The sequence below is a fragment of the Tubulanus polymorphus genome, chromosome 8 (genome assembly GCF_964204645.1).
Source record: "Tubulanus polymorphus chromosome 8, tnTubPoly1.2, whole genome shotgun sequence".
Lineage (NCBI taxonomy): Eukaryota > Metazoa > Nemertea > Palaeonemertea > Tubulaniformes > Tubulanidae > Tubulanus > Tubulanus polymorphus.
In genome coordinates, this window is record NC_134032.1 from 12,348,429 (window position 1) to 12,372,604 (window position 24,176).

At 39.2% G+C, this 24,176-nt stretch overlaps 2 protein-coding genes across 4 annotated transcripts; both read left to right on the forward strand.

Moving 5' to 3' along the window:
- The first annotated feature begins 65 nt into the window (after nucleotides 1-65).
- LOC141909756 (sodium-dependent phosphate transporter 1-like) lies at nucleotides 66-21,743 on the forward strand. 2 transcript variants are annotated; one of them, XM_074800359.1, is made up of 13 exons: nucleotides 66-133; nucleotides 2,965-3,582; nucleotides 5,163-5,264; nucleotides 7,728-7,868; nucleotides 14,055-14,140; nucleotides 14,795-14,891; nucleotides 15,130-15,249; nucleotides 16,100-16,318; nucleotides 16,800-16,979; nucleotides 17,203-17,243; nucleotides 17,372-17,493; nucleotides 17,943-18,128; nucleotides 18,520-21,743. In XM_074800359.1, exons 2-13 carry the CDS (start codon nucleotides 3,297-3,299, stop codon nucleotides 18,755-18,757), a joined length of 1,818 nt encoding a protein of 605 aa, XP_074656460.1. In that variant the 5' UTR covers nucleotides 66-133; nucleotides 2,965-3,296; the 3' UTR covers nucleotides 18,758-21,743. The 2 variants fall into 2 exon arrangements, with proteins under 2 accessions (XP_074656460.1, XP_074656459.1); XM_074800358.1 differs by lacking the exon at nucleotides 66-133 and adding an exon at nucleotides 1,645-1,733.
- Nucleotides 21,744-22,322: 579 nt separating this feature from the next.
- Nucleotides 22,323-23,909, forward strand: LOC141909823 (ribonuclease P protein subunit p21-like). Of its 2 annotated transcripts, none has more exons than XM_074800463.1 (2): nucleotides 22,323-22,402; nucleotides 22,999-23,909. In XM_074800463.1, exon 2 carries the CDS (start codon nucleotides 23,096-23,098, stop codon nucleotides 23,456-23,458), a length of 363 nt encoding a protein of 120 aa, XP_074656564.1. In that variant the 5' UTR covers nucleotides 22,323-22,402; nucleotides 22,999-23,095; the 3' UTR covers nucleotides 23,459-23,909. The 2 variants fall into 2 exon arrangements, with proteins under 2 accessions (XP_074656564.1, XP_074656565.1); XM_074800464.1 differs by having other exon boundaries at nucleotides 22,342-22,389.
- Nucleotides 23,910-24,176: the final 267 nt, after the last annotated feature.

Sequence of the window (24,176 nt, forward strand, 5' to 3'; positions counted from 1 at the left end):
GTCATGCCGTGGTTGTGATTGGTCGATGGTTAATGCTAATCGGTGACGTCGTGCCAGTGAATATGGCGCCCGGCCAGATATCTAGGATTCATCTTTAACACGGGAGGAGTAACTAAATTCTTAATTTTCAGCGGTAAGACTTTTTCAATCGACTTCAAACTTATCTATATTGGATATAACTTTGTAGCGCCTCGACTGAGCTGGAATTTGGTGCCATACGTGGTACCGTATCCGTTTTACAGCCCTTAAATCGACACCGGAGTTCGGGCAACCACGTTTTTTTCAGGCGATTGATTATCCCCAATTAAGTTTTATTCGTACAGATTCATCGAAAAATCGCATTATTTTGAATTGTCAGTCGTTTTTTATTTCAAGTTTCAAAAATCAGGATTGGTTGTTGTTTGTGGCATCTCTTTTATCGTGCTAATTATGCCAATAAAGAGCACTACACGTGCTGAATGTGTGATAGTAAGTAGTGCTCGGGGGTCAATACGGACGGGCAAGAATCGATCGTTTTCTCTAGTTTCGTGGTTTCAAACCTTAAATTTGCTTGATCTAGTAATTTCATATTTAAGGAAATTAAGTAGTGTTAGATGCGTTTAATTGAAAGGCTGATACTTAGAAAATACTCTTCTAATTCTTGATCTGAAGTCCCCATCGGGCGCCTCTTCTGGCTCATCAGCGGCTTTATTGGTTCCCGGCAGCGCGGGAATTACGAAACAAAGAAATATTCACTTTCCCTATATCGTGAACCAATTAAGATTCAAGCCTTCAGATACAAAACTTGCCCAGATTTTTCAGTGCTCAACCCACCAAAACTGCTCGAATGGAATGAAAAATATTTCAGCCTTCTTAGATCAAGGCAAACAAAGGAATTTAACTCTTTGAAAATGAGAATAAAAACAAACCAAAAGCGTGGTCCTCATTAGCATATTTCATAAACACCCTTCAAAATCTTCTCTCAAATTGGAAGAATTAATCTTGAGGACCTTAAATCTCTAAAATGAATTTGAGAAGCTTTTTTTGAAACTCCCCAGAAATTATTTATTTTGTAATAATGATAATAAAATTAACCCCTTGATTTTCTGACACCTTATTCCAGAGGGTCAGTTGTTCAGATATAACCAGTAGGCTTATAGTGACAATAAGAATGGCATTGTTGCCACAGCATTTGTTCTAATGGATAACTTTTGAGTGACCCCCGATCAGCTGGGACTGGTTTTATGGACGTTTTTTGCCAGGTATTTTTAACTATTAACCCGGGGTTGACTTGCCTATCAGGTAGTCACTCTGATAAACCGAACTAGGATTATGAGTTTATAAGTCATAAAAACACGTATCATGATTTTTATCAATTCTAGAGATTTTGTTCCATATACAGTTCACAGATGTGTTCACTGATCGACAAATCACACAGCTTTGTATACTTTAGACATCGGACTTTCGATCTATTTATTTTTAAGAACCAGATTTCGTGATTCTTCGATTGATTTTGACTCGGGTTTGTTGTCCGTTATCTTTGCGCTTCACTAATGTTGTCACTTTTCGTTCACGTCGAATTTCGGAATGAGAAATTTCACATGACTTAAATCGCTAATCATAGCTGCTGTTTTGTAAAGGTCTGACTGTTATTTTATATGCTCGAAATCGCGAAGCCGCCACACACTCGCTGGCTTCTAGTTAGGCTACATATGTTACACGTTTCTGGTTTATTCAGTCTTTCAGCAGAGTCGGTAAGCCACAGTACAATTATTAAATTGGCCTATTGCGAAAATTTTCTTTTCCCTCTGAATTTGAATTTTTCTTTTTTTTTCTTTTTCGGAAAGATTTAGTCAAAAGAGTTCACTAGTAGAAAAGTTTTTTCTATCAAAAAGCATACTTATTCTTTTTTAGTAAGCTTATTTCTGCTTTTTGAGAAAAAAAAAACTTTACTATCTATTCGACATTTTATACTATAATTTTTTTGTCTAGATTTGTCGCGGTTGACTTTTTTCAGGAAAGACTTAACAAAGTACGGAGAGCTCACTTGTGAAATTTTTGTGGCCGTTCTTGAATGTTCAGAAATCGAGCCACGTCATATGAAATTGAATCTTGAAGTTTTTTTCCTCGATTCAATTCTCGAGCACTTTTTCAAATGTTATCGGGAAAAACCTTTTCAATTAGGCCTAAGTGGTTCATTTAGAGATATGATTTGTGGTAGAAACTCTAATATGAAAGTAAATGTTTTGATAATTTGGGTTCAAATTATCTAAATATTGAACAAGTTGCTCTAATGTTCAAGGCAAGCTATCTCATTAGAGAGGCATGTTTCTTATTTACGATTACTTGGAAATGATGGCATTAATCAGAGATATGTCTTTCAGAAACAATATTTTCAAGTGTTGAGTTTTGTTCGTCGGTATTTTATTTTTAGTTGACCGAAAAAATTATAAGAGAACAATATTGTTAATTCGATTAATAAGGTAGGATTAGTGTCAGTGTTTTGTTGAAAGTTGACCGATGCAGCTCCAAATGTCTTGGTTGAATTTCTGTACATGTGAAGTCAGGCCTATCAAAGTTTGCCGATAAAATGTTATGAAGGTTAGGTTTCGGTCTGCAGGGTAATCCTGGTTAGAACCCGGCGTATTTTTACGAATCCGTGTAGGTTACGATTGAGTCGAATGTCTGAGGAGGTTGCAGGGTCGGGGCTATAGATTGATATAGATTGATTGGTTTTTTTCCGAAAATCATAATTGTCTCGATTAGAACCCTGTGTATTTTTACGATTCCGTGTAGGTTAAGATTGTGTTGAGGGTTGCATGGTCCGCACTATAGATTGATACCTGGTTTTTTTTCCAAAATCCTAACAAAACGATGAATTTGAAATATATTTTATGTGTTTAAGTTGAAATTCTGCCGTTTTATGAAATCTTTGAATTATTTCTTGAAAATAATGTTTTTATTCCTCTCATCTGCTATTTTCAGGTTTGACGTCTGCTCAACGACCTCAGGGACTTTCTACTCAGAAAATATTGAATTCAGTATGAAAACTATCGCGTTAAAACTTGTCGATCACAATTCGAAACCGAGCGACGACGTTTTACGATCGGGCCAACGGATTTTAAGTAGATAGCGTCGAGCCTTGCGCGTCAACGGCAACGATTCAAATATATATATATATATCTATATATTGACAGGATCTACGACAACAGGGTGCGTTCTACTACTTAGAAAAAAGGAAAAAAACTCCGAAAAAAAAAACGCTGTGATTCTTTTTAACTTATAGATATTTATTTCAAATAATTCACGAATTCAAGATGGCTACTATTGCGCAAACGACCGCTTCGACTATATCGGCCGCCGTTACGACGGCCATTGACTCGATCGCGACGACAGTAGCTAGCGGCGATGCCCCGCTCATCCCGCCCGAGTTCATATGGATGGTCGTCGTAGGGTTTATCGTGGCGTTTTGTTTGGCGTTTGGAATCGGCGCGAATGACGTGGCGAATTCGTTCGGTACGGCTGTTGGTGCGAAGGTTTTAACGCTGTACCAGGCATGCGCCTTGGCGTCGGTGTTCGAGTTGGCGGGAGCTATTTTATTAGGTATGTATTTCTTGTTTTGTTCTCTCATTCCCCCTCCCCTCCCCATGCCCCCTCTCCTCCCACTCTCTCTTCTCTTCCTCTTCAGGGGCCAGTTGCTGAAAAGTTTAAGTTAACCTGCGGACAAATGCCATAGTAACAATGAAGTTTTGATTGTCACAATGTCAACTATCAACTGGTCAACTCTGACCAACTTTTGAGCAACTTACCCCCTGGTTGTCAAATATTTTCTCTCTTCCTATTCAAGTCACGAAATCTTTTCAATTACTTTACTTTACCGCTGCATCAATAATAGAATGAAAAATACTTGTTCTACTTTATCGAGTTAGCCAGCAACAGCAACAATTTTTAAATCAGAATTGATGTACACACATGCCTGGATGAATTTATATTCCGGTGTATTTGTAATGCATTTTTAAATGATTTTCGACACCAAATTTCTATGAAAACAATGCCCGAAGCCAAATGCGATTTAACCTGAAATATGAATTATTCATGGCAAGAATGGAATTTATGTTAAATTCGTCGAGAGGGGATTAGAAATGTTTAATGTACATAATCGACGATATTGAGGCTAACAGTGAAGTACAAATATCTATTTCGATACAGATAGGGCCTATTTGTGAAAATAACCTCAAGATTGTATAGTAGTTACTCGGTTATAGAATTGAAATGGAATCCGATGCTGTTAGATAAAGCCGTGATCGCCACTGAGTCATTGGTTTTTATTCGGCCACTTTCTAAGTGAAACTAAGATCGTTTGAAAGTCATGACTCTTCGATCACAGATCGTATCGATGAGAATATTCTTCAGACCGAGTTCATCGTAGAATCAGTCGTGTTTAAACACGAGAAAGTTTTAAATTTGTCTTCAAACTATTATTGTGAAGCCATGTGTTTTAAGTGTTGAAATTAAGATCGTGTTTGTAAGTCGTCACTTTTCGGTCACGGTTAGTATCGATGAGAATATTCTTCTCACCGAGTTCGTCGTAGATGATGATTAAAATCAGTTGTGTTTTAAACGAGAAAGTAACGCCGTATCGTCGGTTCAATTGTTTTGCAAAATGAATCGCGGAACTGAAACTAAGATCGAATGTGGTCACTCTTCGGTCACAGTTTGTATCGATGTGAATATTCTTCCGACCGAGTTCATCGTAGATGATTTAAATCAGTTGCGTTTAAAACTTAAGAAAGTTACATAGTACGATCGGTTCAGGACAATTCAAATCGTGAAGCCATTTTTTAGGTCTTATGTATCCTATCAGGATACGATCCTATGAAGCCCCTATCAGGCCGTGTCCTGGGGGGACTTCTTCAAACCTAGCGTGTTACTAGACTGATACTAACATCATTGTGAAGTGGGAAAATTTTCTGTTTGAGCCACAATGTCTTGTGCAAGGTCGTTAACATGCATACATTGTTCTTATTACTGTGTGAATACCGAAATCGCGCTATATTGATTCATGGCATTATAATCATTTCTCTAATGGGTGGCTTCCGTCGGTCTCGGATTTCTGCACCGGGAAAATCTTTCGGCTGTCGAAGGTTTTTAACGCTTCATTTTTCGATGGTTTTATTTTCCAGGTTCGAAAGTTTCCGACACTATACGAAAAGGCATTATAGATATTGAACCTTATAACGGTACTGAGGAAGTACTCATGGTTGGAAATGTGGCTGCTTTAACAGGTAAACAAACCTACGTTACTAGAATTGTCCATAGAGCGTTCGACTCTGGCATTTATACCGTTATGGCCTCATGAGACTGGGATTTGGACCTGATGGCATTGTGAGACTGGCATTCGAACTTGATGATATCATGAGACTGTCACAGTACAAACCCCTGCCCTAGTAGACACATCCTCCCCTCACAGGGAATGTACCTGTTTGTATCGTGCGATTCTGTCACATTACAAACCCCTGCCCTGGTAGACACATCCTCCCTCACAGAGATTTGAACCTGATTGTATCATGAGACTGTCACAGTACAAACCACTGTCCTAGTAGACATAACCTCCCTCACAGAGATTTGAACCTGATAGCATCATGAGACTCTGTCACAGTACAAACCACTGTCCTAGTAGACATAACCTCCCTCACAGATTTGAACCTTATAGCATCATGACACGCTGTCACAGTACCAAAGAAGAGATTTGATCGTGATGCTATTGTTTAACTGCCACAGTACAAGCCCTTTCCTAGTAGACACATCCTCCCTCACAGGCATTCATATCTGATGACATCATCAGAGAATCCCTGGTATGATCATTTTGTGAGTAATGTGGTCGTGCTTGTTCTCAATGTTAAAAATAGTATAAATTCACCTCTTATCACCCGGTATTATCAGGTATTATCTGGTATTATCAGTGTTATTATAATCGCTTATCTCTATAAGATAATCACCCTGGACTGTGGTGTGTGTTGGTTCAACCTCTGATCGATAAGCCTGCGTTAAACTGACCCCCGGCTGTCGGGGCACTTCGAATTAATCATCGTTCAAATATTTTGGTGTCAATGTGCGATTAAGCCCGCTTAGCGCGTAATTAATAAGGACCCCGATGAAATATATCCGGTGAAATGTATCCGGTTTATGAAAACTCTCAATAAAACATCGCATTTTAACATCCATTTATGTAAAGACGGATTGTAAACAATATCTGTATTGTGGATAAAAATCCTGATTTACACTGATCTGAATAAAGCCGGTTTGACTGGTAATTTGTCATGGCGTTTAAAACTAGATTCAAATCGGAATTATTCGTCGAAAATAGCTATTTTACCGAATACCGGTAATTTGTCATGGCGTTTAAAACTAGATTCAAATCGGAATTATTCGTCGAAAATAGCTATTTTACCGAATACCGGTAATTTGTCATGGCGTTTAAAACTAGATTCAAATCAGAATTATTCGTCGAAAATAGCTATTTTACCGAATACCTATGAGGTAAAAACGGTGATGATATTTATTCGCCGTATAAAATGTAATCGCAAACAAGGCATGACACAACGTGGCTGGATGCTTGGAAAGCCGATAGAGGGCCGTGTTCCGTAGGGCTCCACGCACCCGCTGAAAACGGAACCATCAACGCTTAATGAAAATTAGATTTAAGATTAGTTAAACACGGTTTCTTCCTTTGTCCCTCGATGACCATATTTCTGAAGTGACCAGTCCCGGGGTAGAATACCCCCTCCCCCTACCTGGGAGTGTCGGGTGTATTAACCTCGTATGTTGATTGTGATGAGAGGTATAGTGCTTGTACAGATAACTCGGCAGAAAGCTAAATGCTAGTCTATTCTAATTATAGAAATATATATCGAAAAATATTCCACCACCGAGCCAGAGTCATTTAGAACCAGGAAGTTGGAACTTTTCAGATCTGGAGCAAACTTGCAACCATTCTAGATCAGAAAACATGATTTTTCCCTCAATTTTCTAATGGTTTTGAAGTTGCCGGGAATAGGCTTTTCAAATAAGGTGCGAATAGGGTTGAGATAAAGGATAGGTTTTATAAGGAGGTCCCTTTGAAGTGAAGGAGCGCTTAGTTTTGAGACAATATCGAAGTAACTATATGCAGCCCCTAATATACCTGGTATAGGGTTACTGATGTACACAAAACATACATCATCGTAAAAATACTTTCTGTTTGTTTAGATCAGATACTTTGGATATAGGAAGATATGGTGAACGCATTTCCTAGAAGGATGGCCTAGTTAGTGAGGGAAATATAGCTTGCAACTCCTAGAACATTGCCCTTGGGAACTACAGTGCCAGGAATTTGCCAAATATTGCGCATGAAAATATTCTTCAGACTGAGTTCGTAGATGGTTAAAATCAGTCACAAGAAAGTTACACAGTATCATTGGTTCAATTGTCTTCAAAATCAATCGTAGCACGAAGCCACATTTTGGTTTCGACTGCATAGGGATGACTCCCGAGAATAGCGTCCCATTAGTGGGTGGCTCCGGGTGGAATTTGGTTTTAGCTTAGGACGTACATCGTGAAAAATTCTTTTCTGGAATGAAGTCATGACTAAAGATGAACTCGACTGTAGATTCGAGGGACATGAAATCCACATTTGTGAAAGGTCATGAAGTATGCCAGGATAATTTCCCGATTTAAACTTCATGCTTTCTGTTTTCGTATATTTTCAGGGTCTTGTTGTTGGTTGCTGGTGGCAACGTTTTTACGAGTACCGGTGAGCGGTACGCACAGTATTGTTGGCGCGACTGTTGGATTCGCGCTGGTCGCCCACGGGGCGAAGGGTATCCATTGGGCTAAAGTCGGGCTGATCGGTAAGTGTATACTCCAACATGTTCGATATTTTTTTCGGCTTCACCAAAGTCAATGGGTGGGTGGCCCCAGGATTTTTCTAACAGGGTCGAACATCACCTTAAAAAGGGCCAAATCCATTTCAGGGTGGCGCCACTGATCTGGAGAAATCTAGAAAAAAATCTGAAAAACCTTGAAAACCTTGAAAACTCAGGGAATTTGGATGTTATTATTGACCGTGTGTTTCTTATTGAAAAAATGAATGAGTTGTAACATTTTAATCCTAGAAATTTCTCCCATTCACTCAGGAATTTTGTGTCAGTCACATGGACAAATTGAGGAAAAATCTCAGGGGATTTGTAAATGAGCAGAAAGTGGTCGACCTGCGCTAGATTCTTCCACACACTGCGCGTGAGCTCCTTTTTTAGGAGCAATGCGCAATTTGTTTTGTAGATAAATATGTTCATTATTTCAAAAGTCTGGATAGAGTGGCGCCCGGATACTTGTCGCTTACATCTGGCTGAACTGATAAGATAATCAAACACTATAATTCAGCCTTAGTCATTTCAAAGCGTCGGACCATCTTGGACGCGCGATCGTGCTTGATCAGGTACTCGGACTATCTGATATTCCAACTCGCCGAGTCCTTAGATATTGGATATATGGCGATAACGGAAGTTTGCCCTGTCAGACGGACTGACTGACCGATTGACCGATTGATTTGATATCGAACGGTTTTTCAGCTGTATTCAAGTTTACAGACTTTCCTCTGATTTTTAGGAACTCGTTCGCCGTCAGCTGTCACTAATACGTAACAACTGTATTCGCTTTGATTCTATTGTGCGTCTGCTGTGACAGCTCGCAGAGTAGTGGCGTTCTCCGTTGTCAACGGCGACACTTTGTTAATTTTCTTCGCAAATAGAATTTTCGAAGAATTCAAACTTTGTTATCATCTGGAGGCATTTGTTTTGATTCTGTCGATTCGAAAATTTTAACGAAACGAGCTAAAAAGCAACGGAAGGTCGTCGCTCTGCGAGTAGATTTTAAGAATTCAAAGACACACACAAGAATTATTAATCCATTTCTAATCCGACTAATGCAATAACAATCTCTTAAATTCTGGCATTAATCCAGGGATAATCATTGACATTCTTTGGCAATTTTAAGAACTTTAAGCATTCGTTGCTTGTCCTCAATCTAATAAGGTCGAATGGGGGGAGGTGTACTTATATAAGAAATAAAGCACAGTGGTTTCGTACCTTAACTTAAAGGCCGACTTCAAGTATAAAGGCCCATCATCTGTCAGACATGGCATTATCTCTGAACCCATGGAGCAGTCAAGAGCTCCAGCGTTGAAACTGGTATTTCCCTAATATCTCTGTCATTTAACCGATTTGGACCCTCCTTTTTGTCAGGGATATGTGTAAACATGTAATATAGTCATATCTATGGCTTAGAATTTAGTTTAAGCCCTCCTTCATGCATAAAGGGTTTTTTGGATTTTTGGACCTCCATTTAAGTTGGCCTTTAATTGTAATGGAGACTAGGGAGTTCCACAGGGAAGGCAAAATTGAAAATGCTTTAAACGAGGAACTCCTTTGATTTGAGCAAAATGCCTGAAATCCTTCAATTTTGAGAAATAGGCATTTAGAAATTCTTAACTTGTTTGTAGTTGTGCTAGACTACCCATAAATCTCGGTTACAGTTGTGACCTGGAACGGCTTTGAGTGAAATATGTTAAATCGAATGTGTTGGATTTGTCAATTCTAATATTAACCCTAGTCGTGAATCCCCAACTGTCGATGCGAGGAAACGTAATTAAAAAACTGAAAGCAAATTTAATGTGGAAAATTTCTATCGATTCAGAATATTTATTTTGCCGCTTGATAATTTATTACATCGAGTGGGAGTTGTTTTTTAGAAATATGCGAATGAAATATTTAAAAAAAAGAATTTTAAATCCCGAGTTTGGCTGGCTAGGTAAATGTGAATGCCTAGCTAGGTGAATTCTGACATACTTTCTGTATACTACGTCTGTTGTTGTCACCTCTTGACCTATCAAAGAATAGAGCCTTCTACTTCTGTCGGTCATCTATACACTGAAAAATTTATATCTGGTGATTTATCGCGCATGGTTGAAAAGAAGTCAGTTTGAAATGAAGTCGAGTATTACTAAAGTTAAAACCCTACCAGCCCCAGATCGGCAACATATAGGCCCTAGAAATAAATCCAGACATAGCACAGTCTTTTTACGAAATGAATTTTTTTTCTCGAAAATCGAGGCCCGTGGTTTATATATTAACATATTATTAATGTGAAAACTGGCTTGGGAAATATTTCTTGCAACATGTGAGAATTTCCATTATTTAGTTGGTTTTAGCTTGGTTTAGTCAGAACTCAAGGATTGATCACTGAACTCGCTTATCCCTGGCACTGGCTTATATTAGACCAGTTTCAAGGCAGGTTTTATCGGCGAGATTTACCTAAAACTTTGGGCCTCTTTTAAGTTGTATATTATAAACACTGGAGAGAGTCGAATATATCCCAAGAACTGCATGAACTTACGGTTAAAATTTGACTCATGCGGAGTTAGATGTTCATATTTTTATTGTAAGCCAGTGTTTTGTCATTTCTAAAGTATTTATTTACGCGCAGGGGTTGTTTAGTTGTATGTTCATCATAATATAAAGACTATTATTGATCGTGGATTCTAGAAGAATAGTGAACGGGCGGATTGAGGATAGGTTGTCTGAGTTGGGTGTAGAATTATTTGTCGAGAGTGGGTTAGCTGCGGTGTTGTTTGTATCAGTTGTGTTGTCACATGTGCGCGCTGGTTTATTCACTCATGATCAGCTCATGGTATCACTGCCTGAGCGCGAGCTCGATCTATCTGCTGCCTAGCGATCTCCTTTCCACGCATAATTAACTTCGATAGCGAATGCGAATTCAAAGCCGAGACCGAAGTTTCTGTAAAAAAGTCATCTTCGTATTTTGATTTCTTCGTTTTGTAAAATTGATCGAACGATAAATGTCTTTTGTCGTCACAGTGAAGATCTAAGATATAAAAAAAATGTGAGGAGCCCAGTTGTAGGAGCCCATGTCGTAGTATTCAAGTGTTAGATTTAAGAACAGGGCCTAGTCAGGAGCCCAGGTGTTAGATTTAAGAACAGGGCCTAGTCAGGAGCTCAAGTGTTCAGATTTAAGAACAGGGCCTAGTCAGGAGCCCAAGTGTTAGATTTAAGAACAGGGCCTAGTCAGGCATTCAAGTGTTAGATTTAAGAACAGGGCCAAGTCAGGAGCCCAAGTGTCAGATTTAAGAACAGGGCCTAGTCAGGCATTCAAGTGTTAGATTTAAGAACAGGGCCTAGTCAGGAGCCCAAGTGTTAGATTTAAGAACAGGGCCTAGTCAAGAGCCCAAGTGTTATATTTAAGAACAGGGCCTAGTCAGGAGCTCAAGTGTTAGATTTAAGAACAGGGCCTAGTCAGGAGCCCAAGTGTCAGATTTCGTGAGTTTATTTTAAGTCTGGAGATGAACTGTCTGTAGATCCCTATCCTTAAACTTCGGATCAAGTCAAAAAAGTGGGCGACTTTGAAAATGGTTTATTTATTTGTGTCTCATATTTGTTGCGAATGTCCTGAAAATGGTACTGCACGTATTCTACGCGGTTCCATAGTTGAGACTCGAATCCAAAAATGGGGTTTAGTCTTTAGACTGATCGTAAGTTGTCAGATTAGCCACGTGGCTAACGTGGTCTTAGAGACGGGTCTTAAGTCTAAGCCACGACTAATGGAACCGGTGTTCGATTCAGATCAGGTATATTCCCAGGCCAGTAGCTGTCTGTATTTATGAGCGAGTGTGTCTAATTCTCTCTCTCCGCTCGCTCGGCAGTTCCGCGTTGGATTCTCTAATCAATCGATATATCAGCGATCGATCTGCGATAGTAAACATTGTAAGATGACCTTTGGATCTCCAGTGAGGTGTATGTGTGTACAGTGTGTGTGTAGGGGTCAGGTTAACAACAACAACACTCATGTACGCAAACGGTTCCATGAAAACGGTTCCATGCAAACCGCAACTCGTTGAACATTACACTTTGAGCCTCCTGCTAGATAGATCCGATTTCAAAAATCAAGCACCGGTCTCGTTTCCGGTGTGGTCGGTTTGTGGAATGGATACAAATTCCCAATCAAATCGAAATTGATCTCAATCAATGAAATAAATCAGACAGAAAATTCCCTATTTCGAGATCGAAAATAATTCCGATTGAGCCTTCTATAGAAGATGGTGGACTCGTAAATCCCCCCTTTGATGTCATCGAATAGCCCAGTAGTAGGGCCTAATTTGATTTATAGACTTCATAGAAAATACGACTGGATAGATCGAATCACTTGTAGGCGAGTTGATGATATTGTGGTAAGGACAATTAGGAGGTAGCCATCTTTGATCGAATGGCCCGAGTTGAATCCATAATCGAGGTCCCTAAAATGCCCCAGTTTATAGCAGGATTTTTGAGTCAGAACTCAACGATTTTTTGAAGTGACAATGAAAATTGCCAAAAGTTATTTTTAGAAAATATTCGACCGAACCGGGATGAGAGTAGTATCGATGATATAAAGAATTCTACGTTTTGTGAGATGGATTTCGGTTTAAGTAGTCGGGTGTATACACGGTTGGTCGGTCGGTGTCTCCTGTGAGTCAGTGCGTCTGTCTGTCTGCTCCTCCTGGTATGTGTGATTCTGTTTGCGTCTCTTCTTAATGTATTTATTTATTCGTTTTTCCAATAATACCTCTCAGCGAGAGATCGGTCGATGCGTGATACACTGAATCTGACAACCTGGTTAACACCATAGGACTCCGCGGCAGTCTCGATTCGTCGAAGCCCAGTTTACCCTAAAGTCAATCCCGAAGTTCTCGATTAAGTATTGGATTATTTAGTAAAATAATAATTTTGAAAAATTTTTTAATCTTAAAATAGTGATTGACCCAATTATTTATTTGATTGGTAGATTTCTTCAATTTCTATGAGTTGGTGTCCATTACGAACCCACCACACCAGCCAGGAGCGAAACAGGGGGAAGTTGAATTACAACAAAGAACCGCGGAATTATCTCTTGTGGACTTTGAGACGAGTGTTTCAAGTACCTGTTAGATGTTGACGTTGGGGCCAAATTTAGCTTTAAGCCGGTCTTTTGATGAAACGCCAACAAAATAGATGAAGAAAAAAGTACTAGGAGAGTATTTGACGTTTCGACTCGATTCCATCAGCCATTTTAAAAACATTTTTTCAAAATGGTTCATAGAACTGAATCGAAATGTCAAACGCTCTCGTACTTTTTTCTTCATATTATTCTGAACTATTCTTCGATCTGTTACTTATCCATTAAAACCGATCCTCGATCGTAAAGATGCGCTCGTTTTTTATGGATGTTCGGTTTATTTTGCGTATTTTTAAAAACCGGCGCAGTTGCACCCAATATGCCGTCGAATCAGTGCTAAACTCACGCAATACGACACTGATCTTTAAAACCCCCGCGCCAGCTGACACCATCTACCCCCCTCTTATATCCCCCCTGACAGCTGATACATTGCGGCTGCTGCCACTTTATATTTCCCATAACTAATTTTGATGTATATATTTGTGATTTCGTGAACGGATTTTGCGAAGAAGAAAATCGATCCAATTTGTGACACACATTTAAGTGATGAAAATGTTTTGTGAAGAGAAATGGGAGTGACTTTCTAGAATATATACCACTTGTTGGGTCTGAAAGCGGCCGGTGGTCTCAAGGGAAAACTTCAGTTGTGATTGAACTAATGATTGAACGCAATGTAGTTCAATCTTACGCATTTCACTATCGCGTGTTTTGCCATTTTCTGACTATTGGCTGGACTTATTGATATTCGGTTTCACATAGTTCAAAAATAGTCAACTAAGAAAACTGACGTTAGTCTAGTGTGCGAGTCCACTGAGACATTTTAAATTTGTACTCTTAAGTACCCCTACCCAGACCCAATAGGTGCCGCAGGTTTAGACTAACTTGCCTAAATAAAAAATTTCATTCTTTTCCATCAAAAAACAAATGAGAAGTTTTAGAATTGATAATGAAAAGATTCATGTATTTGATGCCGTTTAGTCGCGCTTCACGTATTAGTAGGTTTAAAATCGTGGTTTCATGAGTTTGATTCGTTTTCATTCGTTTCATTTCAGTCGCCTCGTGGTTCATCTCTCCGCTGATGTCGGGCGCAATTTCATGCGGCATATTTTTCCTGATTCGTAAATATATTCTTCAAAAGGTAAGCATCGCGCGCTGGCTGGTATGCCGTGTCGAACTGGCGCGTCACGCGTCGGAACGAATCCAGTTGATTAATAGTTTTCGATAATCGTTTATCATTGTTAATTACGTTACGTCTGGCTCATAAGCAGACGACCGTGCAGAAATTTTATTTGAAATATCTGCATGCTTTGAGTGTCTTCTAATCTAGCTATCTGTAGTAAACTGGTTCCGTTGTAGACCTCTTAAGGCCAGTTGCACAGACACAGCTATAATCTTAAGACCTTAAGTCTCAAACCATCTTATAGTTCTATGGTCGATCTAGCAACCAGTCTTAAGATTTGAGACCGCTTTTAGACTTGAGTCACAACTCTGGGGCTTGTTCCATAGTAGAGACTTTAGCGAAAAAATGGTCTTAGATATTGAATTTGGTCTTAAGCGTTTTAGGTTGGCTACAGAAGTCATGACTATGGGACCGGCTCCTGAACTCAAGTCAAGAATTGGTATTAAATCCTAAGACTGGTCTAAAGTTGTTAGATTGGCTACGCAGCTATGGTCTTAGACTAGTTTTAAAGCTAAGCCATCAGTCAGCAACTGGCCCCAGAGTTCATTCATCAACCCTTGATGATTTAGTTAAAACTTTTAGTTGAATTTTGTTTTGCTTTATGTTTTTCAGGCTGATCAACTTGAACCCGGTCTATTCTTTCTACCGATTATCTACGCGGTCACTATCGTCATAAACGTGTTCTCGGTGTTTTACGAAGGACCTCCGCGTAAGTGTTCTTCATTTCAAATATTCATCAGGGGTCGTTGAGTGCGGGGAATAGTCAGGGAATAGGGAAAAAGCATGTCAAATAAAAGTGGCTGCTCTGTACTGTTAACCCTGGTGGGCCAGTTTTGAATATCGACTTTTTCATGAAACGTCATCAAACCAATCGCGCATAGCAGTATTGATTTGTTTTGAAGCCTTTTGATCGGAAGTGAAAGTAAATATTAGTTGTGCGTTTCTAGTTTTAGGTTTTGATAAGATCCCGTTGTGGGGCACGTTCGTCATCAGTTTCGGCGTCGGAATTATCGTCTGCCTGGTTATCAAATTCGCCGTGGTACCATGGCAACGACGTAAAATAAAACGTGAGTATTGCGATTCGAAAAAACTGAGGTTCTGTAATAATATCCGTAACGATGATTAAATGTCACCTAAACGTCAAACTCCTGGGCCCGGTTTTATAGACTGGTATTGTCTCTAACCTGTGGGGTTAACTCAATTCATCTTGGGCTGGTTTTATAGACTGGTATAATTATCTTGAACCTGGGGGTTAACTCAATTCAACTTGGGTTGGTTTTATAGACTGGTATTATCTAGGGGGTTAACTCATTTGACAATGAAATGAGTTAACCCCCTGGTTAATGTTCACAAAGTACCTTCTGTTGAAACGAAAAATTCTGTAGATTCGACCGATCATCCAACTTTCACTTTCTGACTTCAAACCTATTTTGCAAGTGTGGTGGTTTGTAAGGGACACCAAAATCAAATCAAAATCAATCAATTTAATGAATAAGTGGGCTATTCCCGTTTTATGGACAAAAGTTAAAACGACACCGGTGTATAAAACTAGCCCCTTTTTTATGGATGATCTTGAACCTTTATGAGCGAAAATCATGATGCTCAGTAAAAATTGACAGTTTCTGAGTTTTGACTAAATGCCATCGTCAGAGAAACTAAATTTTCGGTTTCATTGGTTTCTGTGATGATGGAGTTTAGTCAAAACTTTGAAACTGTCAGAATAAATTGTTAAATCATCAGCTATGGTTTTTGTTCATTAACTTTGAATACCAAGATCAATATCAGTCTATCAGCAATGCACAGTTTGTGTTTGACTTTTCTCGATATGTATCTAATTCGTAGATTTCGATTAGCAAATAATGTTTGTATCATTCCATGAAAGATTTCGAATTATGAAAGTTATTATCGTCGTTACAGATGAGTGTTTGTACATACGGGCGAATCAGAGCGAGGACCCGCTGTGCGAGTTGACCCTCTCGGAGACCCTCGCCAACAACAGTGTCGCCAACTCGCGAGATCAGAGCGAACAGAATTCGAAGAGTTCGTCGACGGCGTCGTCGAAAGAAGACCTGACGTTGAAGAAAAATAACGAGCTCAACAACGAGTTGAACACCGCTCTGAAAGACGAGAAAAAAGGTCAGTAGCTTACTACCTCTAGTGGCTAGTTTAACTTCTTCAAACCCCAAATCAAACATTTGTTTACTTAAGCCCTTTTCGATTGTGCTCCCTGCTAGAAGACAGAATATATACTTCTGGGAAGAAAATTTCTGCTATCACAGAGGTGGAAAAATGGCTGAAAGGTGCGCGCTAGCAATCGCGAGGGAAAATAGATAATTCCTCTTACGGACAAGCGCAATCGCAAAAAGAGCCTTAGCCCAAAAAGAAACGATACCTTGTTTCTCCTAATCGTCTGGGATCATTTTGTATACTGCAATAGAATAAACAGTACATTTCTATAGCTACCAGGTCTGTTATGATGCTTGATTGTGGTTTAAGACAGAATATGTACTGGTTTGGGGCAACTTTAAAGCTCAGCAGAAATGAGAAACAAGGAATCAAATTTTAAAAAATCGAATTTCTTAATTCAGTTTCCATTAATTGTGAATTTTCTAAACAGATTTACAAAACGGCAATGCGGAAAAACCGATCGATTATAAAATCGACATGACACCGACGAGAGAGGACAAAGACAACGGATTGTTGTTCAAATCAACGGCGTCCGGTAAACCGTTGTTAGGCGACATGTTCAAGAAGAAGAAAAAGAAGGGAAAGAAGGAGAAAGAAGAGAAAGTCCAAGGTAAATTTTCAGACTATTATTGTTTATCTTACGAATGAAACTCCAAGGTTCATAGCAATAATGGTGTAATACTGAAAATTTTTATTCAATTAAACTAACTAAAATGAATTTATTTGACCAACCTGACAGCTGTAACATGTTCTGTAGAATATGACTTCAAGATTTGACTCTTTAGTCAACAGTTCTCATGTCTTGATTCGGTGTATGAATTTGTTTTATTCAGAATCGACCGATACTAGTTTGAATGAAAGCGATGACGCTGAGGTAGGTTTTTATCCATTTCCAGTTCTACTATAAAACTAGAGGCTGGGATCAATTTTCTTAAGGACAATTCTAAAAACTTGGGTTCTAGACTCATACTGATGTGTATTTTACGTTTTTGTTCTTTAAAGGCTTTACGTCAGAAATCTCGTGATCAGATATCCGATTCTCTCGAAGCTCGACGTCTGTTCTCGTTTCTGCAAGTGTTGACCGCGATATTCGGAGGTTTCGCACATGGAGGAAATGATGTCAGGTGATTATATTGTCCTTCCTCTCTCCCTCTGAGAGTAACCCCTCCACCAAAATCAGATCAGTAACTGTCAACTTGTGTAAATAGTTGAGACTATTTTCTAGTCTTGATGAATTTCATTAGGAGAAACCCAAGATATCGATTCGACCAGACCGTTATTGTTTTATTCTTATGTGATGGGTGTAGAGATCCTGCTCAAAACGTAAGGAAAGAATCAATAACAGTTGTTAAAATTGATATTGTGGGTTTCCTGGATGATAACTATCAACCACTTGAACCCAATTGATAACTGTGGAATCTGATCCAGTTGCAGTTCTGCAGTTCTGGGCTGAGATAATTTGAAATCAACAATTTTTGTGTCAAAATTAGAGTAAATCAATACTGTGGAACTACTACATTTCACCCATAAACTGGCTGCCAATTGTTAATTCTAATATATAATTGTTTTGTAGCAATGCTATTGGTCCGTTGATCGGTTTATGGGTCGTTGCGGTTGATGGTTCGATCGTGTCTAAAACGCAAACTCCAATTTGGATTTTATTCTACGGCGGCGTCGGTATATCGGTCGGATTGTGGATCTGGGGACGAAGAGTGATCAAAACTATGGGTGAAGACCTCACGAAAATTACACCCTCCAGGTACGTGTCATCAATAACTATTGCAATTGAGGATTCCAGGTGTGGTAGTGTGCAGTAGAACATGAACTACTGTGGCAATAGAGGATTCCACTTGTGGCAAGTGAGGATCCAACAGGTGCCCTACTACTGCGGCAATAGAGGATCTCACGTGCAGCATGCGGCAAGTGAGGATCCACCAGGTGCGCTAGTGTGCAGTAGAACATGAACTACTGTGGCAATAGAGGATCCCACTTGTGGCAAGTGAGGATCCACCAGGTGCACGAGTTTGCAGTAGGACACACACTTTATACCGCTTGAGTTTGAATTTATCATGAATGACACCAATATCTTAAAACGGAATCATTTTCTTCTACGAACTGTAATTTTTCACGACGATATTTATTTTTTTCAGTGGATTCTGTATCGAGATTGGATCGGCTTTAACGGTGTTGGTCGCGTCGAATATCGGCATACCGGTGTCGACGACTCATTGTAAAGTCGGCTCCGTCGTGACGGTCGGTCGTCTGCGATCGTCGGGGAATGTCGACTGGAAACTCTTCCGCAATATCATATTTGCGTGGGTCGTGACTTTACCGGTGAGCGGAGGAATCAGCGCCGGCGTTTTCGCCGGATTACGTATGCTCGTATAACACCCACCCCCCTCACCTATCTTATACTTAATGGTAGCTTCCGTAGACCGATCGGTTCATTCCATGAGTAGGGGCGTTATTAAGAATACCATCGATTAGTGATCTCTCGTTCGCTTGAGTCACTGAATACATCATATCAGTGAAATGTATCTAGTAATTAATGTGATATCTTAGATTCTCCGTTGAAATGGGTAACGCTATATTCTCCGCGACGACGATGGATGGATATATCGCTATAAGCCGGCTGTTGGACTATCTCTCGTTTGTTCTTTAGCGCTCAACGATCGAGTGGGGAGAAAAAACTCATGTGCTACGATTCTAAGCGCAACAATCTACTTGACCTAACGATACTCAATTTAGACTGGTTTCCAGTCTGTTTGCTTCCATTGGACTGGTTTCCAGTCGTCGGTCCATCTGCTTCATATGGACTAGTTGCCAGTTCATTTATGTTGGCATGGAATAGACTAGTTGCCACTTAACAAATCTAAACGTCAACAGGCATTTGTGTCTTTGGAGGAAAAGAACTTATATTATAGCATTTGAACTGTAAATAAGGTAAGATGTACATCGAGACATCTAGACACCATGGAAGTTGGATACCTAGTTGACCGGATGTCGTGGAGTCGGAGCCTACAGCGTAATCTGAATTTAGAATTTCGCCAGATCTGCTGCAAAACAAACTTGTGATCACAAGTGTGATATGAAATTCTTTTTCGTTGGACGGACTGATGGAACCCAAGAATCACTGCTCAATAGTTTCGCGATTTGCGAAAAAATGTAAAAAAGAAAAAAAACATGACAAACGATGCAACAAAAACGATACCTAATGCGTAGAATTTGTCTGTAGAATGAACATCTTTGTAAAAATTTAGGTTTCATGAAATATTTTGTAGATTGTTCTATTATTTTCAGTACGACATCAGCTGCTTGCTTATTGCAAGCATGAGGGGGGCAGAAATCGGGGGTCAGGAGTAGCAGCGGTAAAAAACAAAAGACAACAACTTTTATTTGTATGTGAAAATCATTGTCATCGACCGATATTGAGAAAAAAAATGGTTTTAGCTCAGAGAACAAGCTTTAAGCAATCTATAGGTATAAATAGAATTATCATAATTAATGATTATTATAATAATTGATGATAATGGAGTATAAATAGTGTGAAAAAAAAATGATAAGGATTTGTAAATATAGGTATATATTTTGTACATAGCTTTAAAACGATGAAAATATTTTTGCAGTGCGCGAGAGACCACTACAAGCTAAAGATGTAGTTATTATTATTGAGCTTCAGGCCAGTGGACAATGTGTTAAAAACCAGACATAATTTATATTTAGTACATTGAACTTTTTTGTTCGAGGTCAGTTCAATTTGAAGTCACAAATCATGTGGAACTAAAGTCAACCCCCGATTAACTACCCTCCCATTTACCGCCATCCACACCTACCGCCAGGTTTTCCCGATGTACATCATTGTACAAGTACATAGTAAAACACCCCCGATATACCGCCATACTCTCTTCATGCCAAAATCTTTCTGCACCGATGTGGGCTGTGTATCGGGGGTTGACTGTATGTTGTCATGAAGTTGTGAAAGTTATCGAGTGGTTTGATTAATTATAACTCAGGGCCTGGTTTGTAGATGAAGGCCTGGTTTCATTAGGCTGGGGTGTATTAAAAGCTGATTCCGTAGATATTTGTTGGAAGTTGTTGCCTTCACCATGATTTGACTTGTCCTCACACATTGTATACCTTAACACCATTCTTCCAAAATCTATTTCACAAGCATTTAGCACTTCTCTAGAGACATTTTTGATTGCTTATGAACTACAACTATCAGACATTAGATATTTTATCAGCACACTTTCAGAAACTGGGCATCTACACTTCACATGTGTTCAGGATTTCATGAACTACAAACACCAGATATTTTATCAGCACACTTTAAAAAACTGTTAGTCATGACTAAGTGCAGCAAATTCTGGATGACTGAGGTAGTGGTTCCAAGGATTTATCAATCCCACAGTCAATGAAACTGGCTGCTTAAAAACCGTGATCTGAAAAAGGGCTTAGAATAACAAATGTGTGACATTGAATACTTACCGTCTATAGGAGAAAGGGCTGTTACAAATAATTTAATAGATATTATCAATATTTATTCAGGTGAATGAAAATAATCAATAGCGTTAATTGAATTTTCTATGAAAAAGCTGAAAAGGCGGGTTAGTAAAAACATAACTGTAGAAATTTTCCGATTATAAGGTTAACCAGTGTTGGCGCCCACTGTTCTCCATATGCTGGAATTTTAAGGGGCTGTTTTACGACATGATAGCTGCTGTAGTAGTAAGGCTTTCGATACCCCGAAAGTACAGATAATTAAGCTAAATTTTGGTGCCATCTTCCATTTGTCACATTAGCTCAATATATTTCAAAGCAATTATCAGCGTTGATAGAATATTAACATCCATTCTGATAGGGGCAGCAGATATTCTCTATAAGGGATCGCTGATTTTCAGATGGGTGGATGCTAATATAGAAGTCTCGGCCGCCCCTCTAAAGCATGTTGTGGGGAACACTGGGGGCCTGACTTGCATAGAATTTTTACCTGTTTAAAAACGTGAGCAAGGGAGCCTACGGTATTAAACAATATTACTTCAACATAATCAGCTTTACGAATTATACCTAATTATTTACATTGTATTAAGGAAGCTCTTAAGTCAAATTTACCTCTCATTACAAATTTTAATTTTACTACCTTTCTATCGAGGGCCTGGAGCTTTAGAAAAAAATGTTTGCCATTTTGTGTTGAATTGAATTAATTTTTGCTGTATACAATTAATAGATGTTTTAATAGGCAATTATTTTCTTGCGATTGTCAACTAACTAAAAAATGTAAGTGGATAAAGATGAAATGAATATAATGAGTAAATATTGAAAAAAAATATAATGTGACTCTGTGTTTCTATGATTTCTGGATTGGGAAAATGTACGGCGAAAAACAAAATAAAAACTTCAAAACTTTTACATAAAAAAGGTTTTATTTGATTTTTTTTGTGGCTTTCCCTCAGATGAATTATTCGGATTACCACTGACTTCAATTAGCTGGAAAATCTGTTGTCATTTAGGAAAACGGATTCTGGTTCATGAGGACATGAAGATTTTTTATGGGCTGGCTGGCCGGAAGGAAATTGTGGAATTATTTGGGCTAGGGCCCCACTGTTTCAAGATCAAGCACAGGGACTAATGATACTAGTATCAATAACCAGCCCCAGTAGCCCTTAGTCTGAGTACCAGTCATTGTTACGGTTCCCTACAACGGCTAGGTACTAGACTACAGTAGCCCTGTAATGATTTTTTATTAGATAGGTATACTGACGTTGGTCATTGATACTGATTGAATTATTAATTCACTATCAATTGTGATAAGTTCGGTGTGATCAAGTAACAGGACAATTTCCAATAAAATTCTGATTAAAATGCTAATAGTGTAAGAGATTGTCGTTAAGTGTAGTGGCGCTATCATACGGTATTGACTTATGCTCCAAACCAGCCACCTGTGGCAAGTGAATAAGTTCGACTGCTTTCCCATTTTTGCCGTCGTCCCTGAACCAATTAATGAGAAAAGTGCGATAAAGGTTTGTTTCAGAGGTAATATAAGTCCCCTTAGAAAAAAAGTATCTTTTCCTGAAAAAAAAATAATTGCTTTATCATATAACCTCTATCAAATTGAGCTGTAGTGTAGTCTGAATACCAGTCGTTGTTACGGTTCACTACTAAGCTGGTAGTCCATTCAAATCAATGGACGAGACCTGTTTTCTGGGATATTTTGCTTACTTCTAAATTTTGGCCTGGCTTGGGCTGGGGTTCTAAACAACAGGTCTCCAACCATTCATAAAAATGAATATTTATTCAGTGCTGCCAATAAATAATGCTCCCAGAACAAGTTAGTTAAAGTACGGTATTGGCAGCCACAGGCTCTCGACTCTCCGATGATAGGCTGCCTTGGGATATTGTCCAAATTTTGGGCACCTTGACATGCTGACGAGGGCAAGAAAAGACCCTGTTTGTCCTTAAATTTTCTGTGGAGGGTTACCTGAACCCCTATCAATGGTTCGCCTGCAGCCCTCACTTTGCAAAATCTGCCCCTTTCAAATTACGTGCCCATTCCAATTTTCAGGTCTACCCCTTTAAGAAATCCTAGCTAGGTCCGGCTTTTTTACAACTACACTTTCGGTCTCTTTCAGATTTAAATGCTTTAGAATAGGAAGGAAGGAAGAGGTGAATTTAGGAGGCAGAGATGTCCTGAAGGCGAAAATTCAAATAGAATCAATTGAGTGAAAGATGGGAAAACCGAAAAGTTCATATATCGCCGGGCGTGAAAGTTTCCAGCGGATAAATTACTTGTTTCAATGCGCCATGGAAACTCTGAAATCAAACCCGCGCAACGTCGAACTGGTTCGGTTCTATTGTAAGGCTTTGAAAACGGTCGCTAGGAAACAGGTGTTAAAACTCGATCCGACGATTAAACGAAAGATATGTCGTCGATGCGACGTATTATTGTTGCCGGGGGTGACGTGTTGTCAACGTACGCGGATGAAATCGCGTGTAGTTACGTGCACGGAATGCGGTGATAGCAGACGATATCCGTACAATAAACAACAGAAACTGTGGTGCGAACAGAAACAAGCGTGGACTGATACGTAACCCTCGCCCGGTTTCTATATGGTCAACATTTTGATTTGTAATCAATTTGTTGTTTATTTTATAATCAGTAATCAGTATTTTACGACACGTAACCAGCGCTGTTCTTTGGTCAAAAATTTGAAGTCGTTGAAAGTTACATTTTAGCCTAAAGGTTAAGTACTAAAGTAGTGGCTTTTCGGTAATTGTCAATCGACAATTTGTAACGTTTTCAATTACGATTCTTGTCGAATGAGAGTGGGCGCGATGGAAAGATTTTAACACAAACGCCACGACGGGTCTCCCTAAATATGGGTCTCCCTCGTATTAGTCCATGCCAGTCACTTAATTTTATTCATTGTTGTACTGTGGTAGTGTCGCCATTCTAAAAGCAAAAGTGAAATATTTAGGAGGTCAGAAGAGCAGAGTACTTTCATGTTTTTTCAAAATTTTTGAATTTTCACAAATAAAAGGTTTTCGGGTTATTGTAACAAATCGTTTTGTCTATTTTGAACTTGCTGAAGTCTTTTATATAACTACCAGGAAATTTCAAAAGCAGGCATTCACAGTAAAACTCAGGGCCCAGTTCCAGAATGCGGGATTCGAACCACTCTGAAGATATAAGTTGCATCATCCGAGGATTTCTCTTACGTCACTCCGGTTCTCCTCTAACCAAAATGACGTCACCGGGAGAATCGGCGATCGATGACGTCCCCCGAGGATTCCACCACAGGCACGACGT